Below are 16,675 nucleotides of genomic sequence, written 5' to 3'. Positions count from 1 at the left end.
CTCATAATCGCAACAGACGCATATCATAGGAGTGGAGTTTTAGGGAAAAGTTTTGAGAAGACACTGGTATCTTAGCATACTGGGTTATTCCTGGATAGGAGGCAACATGTGAAAATTCATGGAGGTGAGAGCTGGAGAAGGAATTAACAGCACAGTGATGCTAAAATCACTGGTAGAAAGACAGAATAGGGGAAGATAAGACCCACAATGTAAGCATTTGGGGCTATAGTGTCAAGAAATTTAAACATAAAGCAATGCACAAGGGGTTTACCGGGGGCAGGAAAGAAACAGGGAAGTGCACAAAGTGGTGATGGATGCATTTTCGGTGGATCAGGGGAAGATGTAGTGCAAGCATCAGGGCAGTTACTGAAGATCCTATAGTATTTTCAAGTTAGAAGACTATGGAGGACTGAACAAGTATTCTGGATTGGTCAAAGTTTCAATAAGGTCTCAACAGTCTACAAGAGCTGTGTATTAGTTTCCGAACGACTCTGAGGTGCAGGATTTGATTTACAAAGCCACAAGGCCCCAATCCAACGAAGTAACTAAGCATATGCTTTACTTTAAATCATGTGAATAGTAGGCCCATTGACTTCAATGGGAATATGCTCATGCTAAAAGTTACGTGTTTAAGGCGTTTGTTGGATCAGGGACTAAATGATTTCAGTCTTTCCCATTTGAGAGACCACCTCCCTCCCCATGTAATATTGCTGCTAGTGTGGTAAGCTTAGGCAATGACCTTTTAGTCCCCTGCTTTTGAAATAAGAGAGAGAGCTTATGGTAAAACGTTTTTTTTTTTTTTGGACGGATCCTTGACAAACTCAATTCCTCCTCCCTACCCTAGCTCCAAAATTTCAGAGTATGCTTCAACATGCATCTAATTTCTTAGGCATTTTATGAAGGGTTTGGTTGAAAACTACAGTTCAGACAGGGAAGGGAATTTATTTTCAGATTAATAATTTAACCTGTGATTGAGAACAGTGTTTGGTTAATTTTTGTATTAATCAATCAGTGTGTATAAGCATCAAGATTTCATGAAAGGCTGCTTTTACATTTAAAAAATAAAGATATATATTGTAGGAAATCCTGTACAGCTGTTCTTTGAAAGTTACTTAATACAAGGAATAAAATCCTATAATTAATGACTACTAATTTCATCGGGAAAAAGATTGTTTGAAAGATCAATCTGAGGAGTATTTTCAGACACATGCAATTTTTAAAAAATTATTATTTTACTCTATGGAGAGCCATACAATCTGTTTTTAGACAGAGACATCCTGAGCACCACAAAGGGGTCACTTAATAGCAACTTTCAGAGTAACAGCCGTGTTAGTCTGTATTCGCAAAAAGAAAAGGAGTACTTGTGGCACCTTAGAGACTAACCAATTGGTTAGTCTCTAAGGTGCCACAAGTACTCCTTTTCTTTTTGTTAATAGCAACTGTTTATAAAAGGAAACTGACTAGCAACCGAGTCAGTTTTTACAGATGGAAGTGTAAAGAGCTTGTGTGAAGAAAGGGTTTTATTCCTGTAACTCTAAGAGTCTCATCGAGGACTTAAAATTAACAACCCAAATTTCAAAAGTAAGCTTCCCTAATAAATAATATGTCCCTTAAGATGAGACAGAGTCGGGGATTAAAAGAACAAGCAATGTTTTGATGTTGTATTGTTATTCAGGACAATGAAAAACAATATAGAAAGTTAAAATATTAAGTTCTTTTTTTTTAAATGACCTTCCAGTTTGCAAAATGGAAAACGAAATGAAATGTTTGTTTCAGAACTCAGTACTTAGTAATTTACTTCCATTTTCATCCTTCGGTTAAGTGTCATCAATCTGCATTTTCATTATCACACTGACCCATGCCTTGGAACAGGAACTTTTAAAAAAATCCAAAGAATATTTAATCGTCCAGGAAGTAACTTTGAATTAAAAAAATAATTTTGTCATCCAATTTCTCCTGAATATTTCAACTAAACCTTAAAAATAAATATTATTTATTTTAAAGTTTTTTTATGATCTCATCTTTCTTAGGTGATCAAACTTATTTGTGAAAGCAATAAGATGGAGGTGGTGTTCTCTCACCTGGCCTATTAAGTTTATTTATTTAGTCTGAAGCTGTGTTTGTTTATTTAGTCTGAAGCTGTGTTTTCAGAAGCTATTTGCTATGGAACAGTGATCAGCTAACTGGTCAAAAAGCTACACTTCACAAAATGAAGTTACCATATTTTAAATGCTTGCAATTTTAACTCCTCTCTCACAGGCTTCTAGATACCAGAATTATATATGTATGCAAGTCAGATTAGCACTGTTTCCAAAAGCTATAGAAGCAAAAGGAGAAAAACATGATTTAAGGCAATCAGTGTTCACTGCAATATTTTGATATTATATTTAGTATATTACTCACTGTAAACTATTATATACTATGAAGCAAGATTTGCAAAGGATACTTGCCAAGCCAGTGACTTGGTCCATACCACAGGGATTTTAACCATGTGAGCAAAAAAATGTAATTTAGTCTAATTTTTCAGAATCAGTGATAGATGTTTTAGTCAGAAAATGTATAAATTTTGAAATTCTTGCATAAATGAAATGTTTAATGAAGAGAAATTCTGGATATTATATGCTAGATAATTTCCTTGACGTTTAACGCTCTTTCCTGGGCTCTACAAACAACTCTTTAATAATATAAAAATGCTGAACAAAAATCATAGCTTACTTTATCAGAGCAGTTGACTTTAGCTCCATGTTGCAGTAACAGATGTACTATATCCGAGTGGCCACGTCCTGCTGCCCAAATGATTGGATAAACGCTATATTGCTTGGATCAGATAACAAAATAAAAACTAAGCCATGGAATCAAAAACATATTCTTAACGCTACTTATTTTTTTATTTATACATTAATATCTATTAGAATGCCTCAGTCTTCATAAAACATGAAAGGAAATACACACAAATTATCTATTGATCATACTTCAGTAACTGTTGCCAATTAAATGGATTAGTCAGTAGTAGAAAAGTCATGTATTTTTTGTAAACAGTTATTCTTAACAAGGATTTTAAAAGATCATATCCTAATACCTCTCTATTTACACAGTTGTAATGACAAACAGAACCTAAAACGCACTATGTACATATACACTACGTACATATATACCATATACATCTTCTAACATCAATGGGAGCTAATAATGCCAACACATGCAGAAGACAGAATAGAGCCCCAATAATCAGTATCATGACTAGTCTTCTCAGGAGTATCTGTATATATGACACAGTTACAACCCAGACTATTTGTTAGTTACCAAGAAATAATTAAAACAAGAGATGTTACTACTCTTAATTATATAAATGTTTATTCAATTATTGATTTCTAGAAATAAAGTAATTAAAACTGAACAGAATTCTCCTTCTACTGTACATGGCTTAATACACATAGAAATTACTGTCACTATCTTAATATCTTCCTGATGTAAACTTTACTGAAATCTTTAACATCGTATGCTCCAATGACACTAAATCATAAAACTATCACTTTATTGCCATGAAATGCAGTATAAAATTTTGTATAAAACTCAGTTCTTCGCAAGAGACTACTACTACACAATTCAGGTTTTTGAGGGATCTTTCTCTTCTCAAAGATCAAACCTTACCTGCCCAGTGATGTTTGGGTTTGCTCCTTTCTCAAGAAGCAGCTCAGCTACTTTAGTACAACCTTTATATGATGCCCACATTAGGGCTGTCCACCCTCCCTGTCAAACACAACAAAGAAAAATATTTGAGAGATTTATTTAAGACCTATATTTATGCATTTTTTGTTACACACCTGTTCTTAGACTCCTGTTTATGACCCTATCACAAGCAACATTGACAAATGTTGCCATCTAACTAGTCTAAAAATTCAAACATGTAACATTTAAAATTAAACTTTTTTTGCTGCAACATACAGAACTTAGGGCAGGAGGTGGGGAGGAGGAAGAAAAATGCTCTCCTAAATGATTTTATCAAACTTGCCGCAGACAAAATCACAGACTTCAAACAAAAGCACTGCGGAATCTAGTTTGTATAAGATGCTTCCATAATGGCTCTCAAATGAAAGTGGACAAACCTGCCAATGTTACAGTTGAATAAAAGTTATTGGGAAACTCACGGACAAATTTGAATTCACTGTTCTATAAAACTAAACAGACGGAGTTCAAAAGCATGGCTTGCCACTTGAATGTGCATGTTTCAATAAAGGAAAAGTATACAGTAGCTCCTCACTTAACCTTGTACTGGTTTACATTGTTTCGTTATTAGGTAGCTGATCTATTAGAGAACATACTCCTTTAAAGTCCTGCAATGTTCCTTTATAACCTTGTTTGGCTCCCCCACTCCGCCTGCACGGTGCTCCTGCCGGGGCCCGGGGTTTGCCACGCTCCGCCCGCCAGGCATTCCTGCCAGGAAGCGGGGTGGGAGTGTGGGGGCTTGCCCTGTTCCACCCTCCCAGGGCTCCTGCCCCACTCCACCAGCCCGGTGCGCCTGCTGGGGAGGTGGGTCAGGGCACCCCACGCTGCCCACCCAGCATTTCAGCCAGGGACCAGGTAAGCCCCCACGCCCCGACCCCAAGCTTCAAAATCATAATTGGTGAGTACAGTATTAAATTGTTTGTTTAAAATTATTTAAAACTTATACTGTATATGTATATAATGTCTTTTGTCTGGAGAAAAAAAATTCCCTGGAACCTAACTCCCCCTATTTACATTAATTCTTAAGGAGAAATTGGATTCGCTTGACATCGTTTCGCTAAAAGTTGCATTTTTCAAGAACATAACTAGGAGGTTAAGCGAGGAGTTACTCTAAATGGTTTTATCCCTACCCAGAGCACCATATTAACATTTATTTTACTGAAGAACAACAACAACAAAAAGTATTTTTCTCTTTAGCTACCTTCCCCAGCAATATCAAATCCCCAGAATCCTAAGAATTTAAAGAGTTGGACTTTGCAATTTAATGAGATTAATTATCCCTAACATATGCCACATAAGGAGACTATCCTATCAGTTATACATACAATTGCCCAGATAACCAAGCCCCTAAACTATACTGAACTTGCTGGAGTGATTTAAATTTATCCTTTAGGATGCATTCTTCACCTAGCTAACAAAATCAACCATTGGAGTGCTTGTTACTTTGCCCCTTCCTAGTTTACATTTGCAAAGATTAAATATAATGAATTTTATGCGTTTAAATAAAATGGTTAAAACTTTCAAGACCTGAGATTCCTCCAGCATGCAAGAAAGTCTCAAGCATAATACAGTTTACATTTCACAGACAGTTACAGTATTTTAGTTTAAACTCTAGAAGAAATTCTAATATTACAGAAAAAGAAAACCACGCCAGAAAAGGTATGTTCTTTTCTATCATTAGACAAACATTTCAAAGCAGAACTTCTTTACATTTTAAAGTACTCAACAAACAATAGAAGATCTTCATTCTGTTTTGCATAGCTGGAAAATCAACTCCATATTTGTTCCTATTAGCATAACTATTCCATTTTAAAACTAGAAAAAAATTCATACCATATCCCGGTGCTCCAAATTTACATTACAGTTAAATAACTCTGCTACAATGTCTACATATCCTTCTTTAGCTGCCGAAATAAGAGCTGTCCAGTTATCCTACAACAAGAAAAATGTTGAAAGATGTAGTTGGTTTTTTAAAAATTCAATTAGTGATATTTACAGAGGATACAATATGAAGGTTTTACATACCAACTTACTAGTCCCAGTGTACAGTGGTTCCCTCAGAGCTATCAAGTATCATTTTTAGTATAAAGTACAAATTCATGTTTATAATGTGCTTGATTTTTTCAACTAATGACAATATACACCCACTGTGAAATTGTGGGTATGTGTTCAATATAATACGAGATTTAATGTATTTCCAAACTGTGAAGTCTGTTTTTTCAAATGGAAGCCTTCATCATACTGACTAATAAGCCAAGAGGATAAAGACGGCTTAAACTCAAATCTGTATCAATACTTACTAGAACTAACAAAACTAACAACCAGCATGTTGAGATTCCCCCATCACAAGTTTATACTTCTGAGTTTTTCCATGACCAAAGGATGGGAATTACTCTCTTCTGTGTAGTTAAAAATATATGGTTCTTTTTCACTTCAATGCAGCCTTCAACGCTAAAACATTTCAGCTTTCTAGAATCTACATACATAGGTATGTGTCAGGTTTGTTAGTCTCTAAGGTGCCACAAGTACTCCCCATTTTTTATACATAGGTATGTGTGTGTCTTGAATTCCCTCAGACTTAACTCTTTTGATGGTTATGGTTTCTCTCCTGTGCCAAGACACTTCTTCCCAAATTCCACAAAGCTCCATTATCAGCCATCTACACTTGTCTAACTAACTTCTCCCTCTTGGTCATCATTTCTCCACCTTTAACTTTTTTCCATTGATAGTTTTGAACTGTAATGTACTTCGCCTTCAAAATCCCTCTGTTCTCTTTCACTGATTGTTCAAACAAGTAAACTAAGTCTCAGGAGTTTTCATTCTCATGAGCAGCAGGGAAGGAGAATCCACATAACTCTATCTTCCATTCACCTCTCCTTTGTCTATAACTTGAAAACATACTTGACTTTGAACTCTCTCCTCTCATATTTATATTTGTAAAATCTTCCTGTCACCAACCCCACAACACTGGCTATGTATAAAACTGCCCCTGCTCCACACCTCTGATGTAATATTAATATATCCATCTATCTTTCACCTTAACTATTGCTAGTTATCTCTATTGCCTCCCAAATTCAAACTAGCAGCAGTATTCTGCATAGCTTCTAACAGGTTTAAAGCAGCTGAATGACATCACTTCTATCATCAATCAACCTATCTGCCTCTCCATTCATTTTAGGATTCAGTTCAAAATTTCCCATCTTGCCTTTAAATCCTCTTCCACCCTGCCTGTTTCTTTTGCCACTCCTCAAGTCCCCTGCTTATCTAGCACTTATCTCTGGATCTTTCCATGCAAACTTGCTACTGCTGATGCAAGAGCTCTCTCCAGTGTTGCTCCTCCCATATTGAATTAGCTGCCTTTTATCTCTCTACTTCATCCATTCTCCATTTTTTTTTCAAAACTCAGCTAAGCACATCTTCCTCATCTATGCCTTGTGATTTCTTTCCCCTCTGCTATTATGTAATTCTGTAATAATTCTTTACTACAGCTTTGTAAAAAAAATTGGGATAAGCCATGAAAGACACCTCATAAAATAAAGCTGTACTGTATTCCCAAATACACAAACTTTCATAGTGGCATCAGTTTAAATATGGAAATGCCAGGACACAGCCTGCTTTGTGATGCTACATGACCAATAGCTATACACTGCTGTTCTATGCTGCTACAAAGAAGGAACCAGCACCTACCTAGTCAAGAGAGCTTCCTTGTGGATCAGTTACATTGGTAAACGTGTTAACTATTTTACCATTATAATTGATCTGAACTCAGCCGCAAAGGTGCTTCACTTAACAGACCTGAAGCAGAACTACATGATAATTTAGAGCCAGACACATTAGTGCTAGTTAAGGAACCATCCTGGAAAAAGAAAATGACACTAATACTTACTGTATCTTCCAGGTTGCAGTTAGCTCCTTTCTTGAGCAATTCTTTGACAATTTCTAAATTGCCTTGCTCAGCAGCCAACATCAATGGGGTTTGACCATTCTGTAATCAAATGATAGTTGCAACTTACTTAGACAAGCTGATACATCTTTAAAATCCCATAGTTATATACACAACCAGTGAAGTACCGTCATCTATAAAGGAAGTTCAGGTACTGCTCACTTAATTTATGCTTAGATTTAGTATATGAGAAACACTGGTAAAACTTAACATATTCAAACATGCAAAAAATGTTGGTGAAAAAAGAAATGGCAACACGATATTAAATCTTTCCATATAGTAGTCCATATAGTATAGTAAGTGGTTTCAAATATTTAAAGAGTGGCTTTTAGAAAATAATTGCAATACACTAAAAGCATAACAGTCCACAACTCATTTGTCCACCTAACACATCTGGAGGTCTAGAGTTTTTTCTTCCTTACTCACAGCTTGAAGAAGCTTAGCCATACAGTTAGAAAGGCCACAGTCCAACCAATGAATTGGAATCTGCAGAGCACCAAAAGTCCACACTGAAATTTCTTTTGGAAGTCCAGAAAACATAGTTCAGTTACACATGTATTATTTTCTGAACACAGACAATATGCTTGTCATTGTACCAGACAACTGAGCAACTTAGAGTCTATTAATCTTATCCTGCAAGGTCTCATCTCACTGAAACAAACAAGACTGGAAGGCATTTAGCACCTTGCATGATCAAGCCATCAGGGATAATAAAAAAACCTGATACAAAGCTGACTCCGTTCTACGGAGATGCCTTCTCGGAGAGAAGTATCTCTCCCAGCACAAGGAACAAAAGAACTATCCCAGATAACGTTGCTTGCTGTTAGACACCATCCTTTGCATCCTCTCTCAATCTGTAAGTCACGTTAGCTATGAGAAAGAGTCCATACAAGGGCTTTCCTGTATGATGGTTTCTCCACAATCCATTAGGGCATCGTAGAAGATAATTTCTGATTGTGAGGAAGAATAGATTTTGGGGAAAGTGGGGGAGGGAGAGAGAGAGAGAGAGAGAATCTGATAAACTCAAGGTTATGGTGAGTTTGCAGATAACAGAATTTGTCTGAAAGTGCCTACACCTGGCCACTGTGAGATGATGGATTTCTCCCTACCCTCCTCCCACCTTGCTACATCTTCAAGCTAGAAATTACCCTACGTCTGAATGGATCATTGCTTCCCTTAAAGATGCAAAGAACAGCATCCAAATTCCCTCAGTTTTAGTAATATCCACTGAATGCCTGCCTACAACAGCTGTGTCATTGTAAGAAGTACATTAGTAACTTTCCTGAAAGTGGCCATGCTTCAACAAAAAAAAACTTCAAAAACAGACTCCAACGAGAAACTGCAGAACTGGAATTAATTTGCAAACTTGACACCATCAAATTAGGCCTGAATAAAGCCTGGGAGTGGCTTGGTCACTACAAAAAGTAATTTTTCCTCTGTTGATACTCACCCTTTCCCGTCAACTGTTGGGAATAGGCTACATCCACCCTGTTTGAATTAGCATCGTTAGCACTGACCCCCCACTTGGTAAGGCAACTCCCATCTTTTCATGTGCCGTAATACATATACACCTGCCTACTGTATTTTTCACTCCATGCATCTGATGAAGTGGGTTTTAGCCCACAAAAGCTTATGCCCAAATAAATTTGTTAGTCTCTAAGGTGCCACAAAGACTCCATGTTTTTCCTGAAAATGTAAACTACTAACAAGATGAATCACCTTATCTAATTATAGTGGCTTTAGTTAAGGTTACTAATCACTTGCTGCTGACTACTTAATTAAGGAATATATATCATCAGTCCTTTCTTCTGCTTTTGGTACAATGAATGATGGAAATGCATTGACTCATCCAGGAGAGTTTTCTGGTGTAGCAGGCATTTTCCTTAAATTAGCTTAAATTGGATTTTTCCAGATAGTATCATTATGAATAATTATCACAGTTGTACATTTTGCACAACAGGGCATATCTTACAGTGTAATAAATTGTAAGCTCTTCTGAGATGAAAACATGACTGTATATCTGTAAAATGCCAAGTAAGTGTATGGTGCTATATTAATGTTTTTCAATAATAAAAACATATTTTTAGGGCTGTCGATTAATTGCAGTTAACTCACACGATTAACTAAAAAAAATTAATCATGATTAATCACAGTTTAGTCACGCTGTTAAACAATAGAATACCAATTGAAATTTATTAAATATTTTGGATTTTTTTCTACATCTTTAAATATATTTATTTCAATTACAACACAGTGTACAAAGTTGACAGTGCTCACTTTATATTATATTTATTACAAATATTTGCACTGTAAAAACGATAAACAAAAGAAATAGTATTTTTCAATTCACCTCATATAAGTACTGTAGTGCATTTTCTTTATTGTGAAAGTGCAACTTACAAATGCAGATTTTTTTTTGTTATATAACTGAACTCAATAACAAAACAATGTAAAACTCTAGATCCTACAAGTCCACTCTGCTTGTTGTTCAGCCAGGCTAAGAGACACACGTTTGTTTACATTTACAGGAGATAATTCTACCTACTTCTTATGTCACCAGAAAGTGAGAACAGGCATTCACATGGCATTTTTGTAGCTGGCATTGCAATGTATTTATGTGCCAGATATGCTAACCATTCATATGCTAGAGGACATGCTTCTATGCTGATGCTGCTTGTTAAAAAAATGTTTGTGAAATCCATGTTTTTAATGTAAAACGAAAAAGACTCAAAGAAAGAAGTTATTATGCTAAACACTAGCCATCGCCTCTTCTCAGAAGTTCAATAACCTGTAATAATCAATTAGTCAAATCATGTTTCTCAACCCTTAATAAAGTGACAAAGATACAAAACCAAAAGTATCACAGTAGCATAAATGTACAAAACTCCAAGAAAAAATGATTTTTGTAAGCATCCGCTGGACTGTAAGAAAACGACAATACACCTGACTGTCTGCGTTGCATCCTCAGTACTTTAGCATTGTTGCTATGTTATAATTAGACAAAATCAAACTCGATCCCTTAAAAAGAGAGAGAAATGGTTAGTGGTTAGGGTGCTAGACCAGGAATAAGATGATCCAGGTTCAATTCCGTATTCTGTCACAGACTTCTTGTAAGGCCTTAAGCAAGTCATTTAAGCCCAGATTTTTAAAGTTATTTAAGCATTTCTGTACTCAGTGTTGCAACGTCTAACTGATTCAGGAGCCTATGTCTCATTTTCAAAAGGGATTTAGCCATTTAGTAGCCAAAATCTTGACAGCCTGTGATACCCTATATGTCATATGACACCCTATACCCCATGTTCACAACTTTTATATGGTTATGATATATTTTGTACAAAGTTTGCTCTGTGAGGTATCATTTGAAAACTCAAATTGTTGAATATAATTGTCCTATTAAGATGTGCATAACAACATTGTATGAAAACGTAGGAGATTTAACTGTATGATTGTTACTGGAATATGTTGTAATTCTGGGTAACACCCACAAACCAATTTCTCAGAGACACACTGGCACACCAGCGAAGTGCTAAAGGGCCATTACCTATTTATTCAGTTATTCACAAGCAAGGAGGGAGGTATAAACAAAGAATTTACAATTCACCTGAAGGATAGTTTGGAGCTCACATACATAATGGCACTGCTTGCCTCAATCACCCAGCAAGGATTTTTCCAGAACAAAGGGTTGGAGTATAAGAAGAGAGGGAAATTGCCCCTAGCCTCCTCTCTCCATCTCTCTTCTCATGACAACAACAACTCTCAAAGAACTGAACAAAGGGAGGAGTGGTCCCACGCTGAAAAGGGACACAGCCAGCAAAATGTATGGCAGTTCATGGTGAGATAAACCTTTTGCTTTTGAATCTATTACCTTGGTAAAATGTAATAATTAGCTTGTGTGTTTACCTTTTTATTTCTTTTGTAACCAATACTGACTTATATGCATCCATACTTGTAATCACTTAAAATTTCTCTCTCTCTAGTTAATAAACTTGCTTTATTGTTTTATCTAAACCAGTGTGTTTGATTGAAGTGTTTGGTAAACCTCTGCTTGAGATAACAAAAGCTGGTGCATAATCATTCCCATTGTTGGGATGACAGACGATATATGAGCTTACACTGTTCAGGAAGGTACTGAACAGTGTAATACACACATTTCTGGGTGCAAAGCTGGAAATATGCAGGTGTCACCCTGCATGTTATTCATGGATGGCTGGGAGAGCATTCATGTATTCAGCTGGGTGTGACTTTTCATGCTGGTGGCTGTGAATGAGCAGAGCCTGGAGTGGTTTGCGGTTCACCAGCAAAGCAGTGTAAAAAGCATTCCAGGCTAGAGAGGTAAGGGAACACAGCAGTCCAGGTTGCACTCTGGAGAATGTCACACAACCATTAGTTTCTTTGTGCATCAATTCCCCATATCTAAAATGAGGATAATAATATTTTCCTACCTCACAGGGGTGTTGTGAGGAGAAATATACTGAAAGATTGTGAGGCAGTCAGATACTACATCAATGGAGACCATCTAAATACCTAAGATAGATAGGCCACAGTATGAGCTTATGAGCTGAGAGTACAATTCAAGGACAAAGAAAGGACCACAGAAGAAAGTGACTGGATAGGAATTTATCATCATTAAATAGCCAGTGTGAGGTCATATCAGTTATTCATCCTGCAATTAACATGTAACAATATTCAAGAAATCTTTGAAAAACTCATCTTACCTCATTTCTTTCATCCACATCTTTGCACTTCTCAAGAAGTGCTTTTAGAGCAGGAACATTTTCCTCTTCCACATAGGTCACAAGACTCTGAGTCATGAGACTTGCCATTTTTAGATAGTACTTCAAGTACTTCTATAACAATAAATACCTGTATTTAAAAAAAAAAAAAAAGTATTAGTAAACAAGATTTGATTTTATTACAGAAAGCAAACTGCTGATTGCACATAAGTATCTGCCACTCTCAGCAATAAAACATTTCCATGACTAACAACTCTAAATCGACATTTAAATGAAGACCGAGTTGCTAAATCTTTTGCAATTCTTTGAAAATTCAAGGGTACCCTATCCTTAGCATTGTGCAGGAACAATAGGTTCTGAAGGAAACAGATAATATTCTTTCACAGTTTATATATGTACAGTACAGGACTGTACAAATGTCCTTGTCCCCCTGAAAGCTATTACCTGTGTTGTATATTTCTTAGTATATAGGAACTCAATTGTAGCACAGCTGGCCACAAACTATATACCAAACTCAATTATTTCAGTTATTTTTAAGAGTTCTGCCCCTAATAGATGCATCGATTCCAAGGTCAGAAGGGACCACTGTGATCATCCAGTCTGACTTCCTCTATAACACAGGAAATAGACCTTCCCCGAAATAATTCCTAGCGCATATCTTTTAGAAAAATATCCATTGTTGATTTAAAAGTGATCAGTGATGGAAAATCCACCATGACCCTTGGTAAATTATTCCAATGGTCAATTATTCTCACCATCACAAATTTATGACTTATTTCTACCCTGAATTTGTCTAGCTTCAACTTCCAGCCATTGGATTGTGTTATACCAATCTCTAATATATTGAAAAGCCCATTACTAAATAGTTGTTCCCTGTGCAGATACTCATAAACTGTAATCAAGTCACCCCTTTATCTTCTCTATGTTCATAGAATCACAGAACTGGAAGGGACCTCAAGAGGTCATCTAATCCAGTCCCCTGCACTCATGGCAGGACTAAGTATTATCATTCTAAATCAGAGGTGGGCAACCTATGGCTCAAGGGCCACTCCTGGCCCACGAGACCGTCCTGTCCGGCCCCTGAGCGCTAGCCCCCGGCCCCTCCTCCACTGTCCCCCCTCCCCTGCAGCGCAGCGCAGAGCGGCAGCATGTCTAGCTCTGGCCCGGCAGCACGGCTGCCAGACATGCTGCTCTGAGAAGCATGGTAAAGGGGTGGGGGGTTGGGTAAGGAGCAGGGGGTTCCGGGGGGCAGTCTGGGGACAGGGAACAGGGGGCAGTTGGATGGGGCAGAGGTTCTTGGGCGGGGGCAAGGGACAGAGGGATTCCAGGGGGGCAGTTATGGGTGGGGGTCCCGGGAGGGGGCGGTCAGGGGACAAGGAGTGGTGGGGTTGGATGGGTGGGGCATTCCGAGGGGGGCAGTCAGGGGGTGGGAAGTGGGAGGGGCCCAGGCTGTTTGGGGGGGGCACAGCCTTCCGTACCCATCCCTCCATACAGTTTCACACCCTGATACGGCCATTGGGCCAAAAAGTTTGCCCACCCCTGTTCTAGATCATCCCTGACAGGTGTTTGTCTAACTTGCTCTTAAAAATCTCCAACGATGGAGATTCCACAACCTCACTCGGTAATTTATTCCAGGGCTTAACCACTCTGAGAGTTAGGAAGTTTTTCCTAATGTCCAACCTAAGCCTCCCTTGCTGCAGTTTAAGCCCATTGCTTCTTGTCCTATCCTCAGAGGTTAAGAACAACAATTTTTCTCCCTCCCGCTTGTTACAACCTTTTATGTACTTGAAAACTGTTATGTCCCCTCTCAGTCTTTGCTTTTCCAGACTAAACAAACCCAATTTTTTCAATCTTCTCTCAAATGTCAGGGTTTCTAGACCTTTGATCATTTTTGTTGCTCTTCTCTCGACTTTCTCCAATTTGTCCACATCTTTCCTGAAACGTGGCACCCAGAACTGGACACAATACTGCAGTTGAAGCCTAATCAGTGCGGAGCACAGCAGAAGAATTACTTCTCTTGTCCTGCTTACAACATTCCTGCTAATACATCCCAGAAGGATGTTCACTTTTTTTGCAACAGTGTTACACTGTTGACTCATATTTAGCTTCTGGTCCATTATGACCTAATCTCCCTGTCAGCTGCACGGCTGCACAGCAGCCTATTTAGCACTGTGCAAGCGCTCAGGAAACCCACCCGGGACCTACCGCAGCTGGGGATGGACCGGCGCATAGGTGCCCCACCCCAACCCCAACCTGCCACGACCAGGCACCCCTCTGTTGGCCCCAACTTTGCTGCGGGCCCCAGACGTGGGCAGCCCGACCCGACATACAGCCGGAGTGGCCCAGCCTGGCCCAGGCCCAACCCTGACCCAGGCATGGCCTGGCCCTGCTGGGGCCAGGGAAGGGGCACCTATCCTGAAGCCCCAGCCCCAGAGCTCCCATGGCAGGTAGAGGCACCTCCCCCCGCCAGCCCAGGTCCTGGGAGAGACCCCTCTTCCCGCTGTAGCCCTGGAGCACCCTCCTACACCCCAAACCCCTCTGCCCCAGTCCTGAGACCCTCATCCCCAGCCCCATCCCAGAGCCCACACCCCCAGCTGGAGCCCTCACACCCCAACACTCTGCCCCAGCCTGAGCCCCCTCCCGCACTCCAAACCCCTCAGCCACACCCCCACCACATGAATTTTGTGTACGTGCACCAATATGGAGGTGATATGTCACACATCACCTCCATATTGGTGCACATAACAAAATTAATTCCACACATGGATGGGAAAAATTAGAGGGAACACTGACTCTGTTCCAGATCCCTTTCCACAGTACCCCTTCCTAGGCAGTCATTTCCCATTTTGTATGTGTGTGACTGATTGTTCCTTCCTAAGTCGAGTACTTTGCATTTGTCCTTGTTGAATTTCATCCTATTTACTTCAGACCATTTCTCCAGTTTGTCCAGATCATTTTGAATTGTAATCCTATCCTCCAAAGCTCTTGTAATCCCTCCCATCTTGGTATTGTCCACAGACTTTATATGTATCCTCTCTATGCCATTATCTAAATCATTGATGAAGATATTGAACAGAACCAGACCCAGAACTGATCCCTGTGGGACCCCACTCATCATGCCCTTCCAGCATGACTGTGAACCACAGATATGCACCCACTTTATAGTAGCTTCATCTGGGTTGCATTTCCCTAGTTTGTTTATGAGAAGGTCATGCAAGACAGTATCAAAAGCTTTACTAAAGTCAAGATATACCATGTCTACCACTTCCCCTCATCCACAAGGCTTGTTACCCTGTCAAAGAAAGCTATCAGGTTGGTTTGACATGATTTGTTCTTGACAAATCCATGCTGACTATTACTTATCACCTTATGTCATAAATATAAAGGGAAGGGTAACAACCTTTATGTATGCAGTAAAGGTTGTGGGGGGAGGGATACCTCAAGAGTTTGAGTATTGGCCTGCTAAACCCAGGGTTGTGAGTTCAATCCTTGAGGGGGCCATTTAGAGATCTGGGGCAAAAATTGGGGATTGGTCCTGCTTTGAGCAGGGGGTTGGACTAGATGACCTCTTGAGGTCCCTTCCAACCCTGATATTCTATGATTCTATGAAAATAAAATCCCTCTTGGCCAGAGGTACAGAATCCCCTTACCTGTAAGGGGTTAATCAGTTCAATTAACCCAGTTGGCACCAGACCTGAAGGACCACTGGGGAAAGAAGATACTTTCAAATCTGGGAGGGGAGGGGCTTTGTTTTTGTGCTCTGTGTGTGTTCTCTTGGGAGACAAAGAGAGGGATCAAACAAGTAATCCAGCTCCTACTGAATGATACATCTAAAATTACAGGAATAGTAAGTAATAGCAAGGAAGTGCGTTAGAGTATCTTTTGTTTTAGCTTGTGAATTTTCCCTGTGCTTAGAGGGAGGTTTATCCCTGTTTTTTGTAACTTTAAAGTTTTGCTTACAGGGGAATTCTCTGTGTTTTGAATCTGATTACCCTGTAAAATTACCTTCCATCCTGATTTTACAGAGGAGCTTCTTTTACTTTTTTTCTTGATAATAAAGTTGTTGTTTTTTTAAGAATCTGATTGGTTTTAGTTTCCTAAAAACCCAGGGATTTGGTCTGTGCTCACCTGTACCAATTGGTGAGGATATTATTCTCAAGCCTCCCCAGGAAAGGAGGTGAAGGGGTTTGGGGGGGAATATTTTGGGGAACAGGAACACCAGGTGATTCTTTTCCTTGAATCTCTGTCTAACTCACTTGGTGGTGGCAGCGAA

General features: G+C 39.0%; 1 protein-coding gene across 7 annotated transcripts in view; it reads right to left on the bottom strand.

Moving 5' to 3' along the window:
* The window catches only part of KIDINS220 (kinase D interacting substrate 220), a 158,712-nt gene that overhangs the window by 125,359 nt on the left and 16,678 nt on the right, over positions 1-16,675 (bottom strand). For all 7 annotated transcript variants that reach the window (XM_073336072.2, XM_073336073.2, XM_073336074.2 and 4 more), the window contains exons 2-6: positions 12,385-12,532; positions 7,613-7,711; positions 5,560-5,658; positions 3,652-3,750; positions 2,716-2,817 (exon numbers count right to left, since the gene is read on the bottom strand). In XM_073336072.2, the coding sequence (XP_073192173.1) occupies positions 2,716-2,817; positions 3,652-3,750; positions 5,560-5,658; positions 7,613-7,711; positions 12,385-12,492 (507 nt within the window). In that variant the 5' untranslated portion in view covers positions 12,493-12,532. The remainder of the gene's footprint in view (positions 1-2,715; positions 2,818-3,651; positions 3,751-5,559; positions 5,659-7,612; positions 7,712-12,384; positions 12,533-16,675) is intronic.

This window comes from Lepidochelys kempii, chromosome 3, assembly GCF_965140285.1.
Source record: "Lepidochelys kempii isolate rLepKem1 chromosome 3, rLepKem1.hap1, whole genome shotgun sequence".
In the NCBI taxonomy this organism is placed as follows: domain Eukaryota; kingdom Metazoa; phylum Chordata; order Testudines; family Cheloniidae; genus Lepidochelys; species Lepidochelys kempii.
The sequence above is the reverse complement of the archived record's forward strand: the minus strand, read 5'-3'. Positions and strand labels throughout refer to the sequence as shown.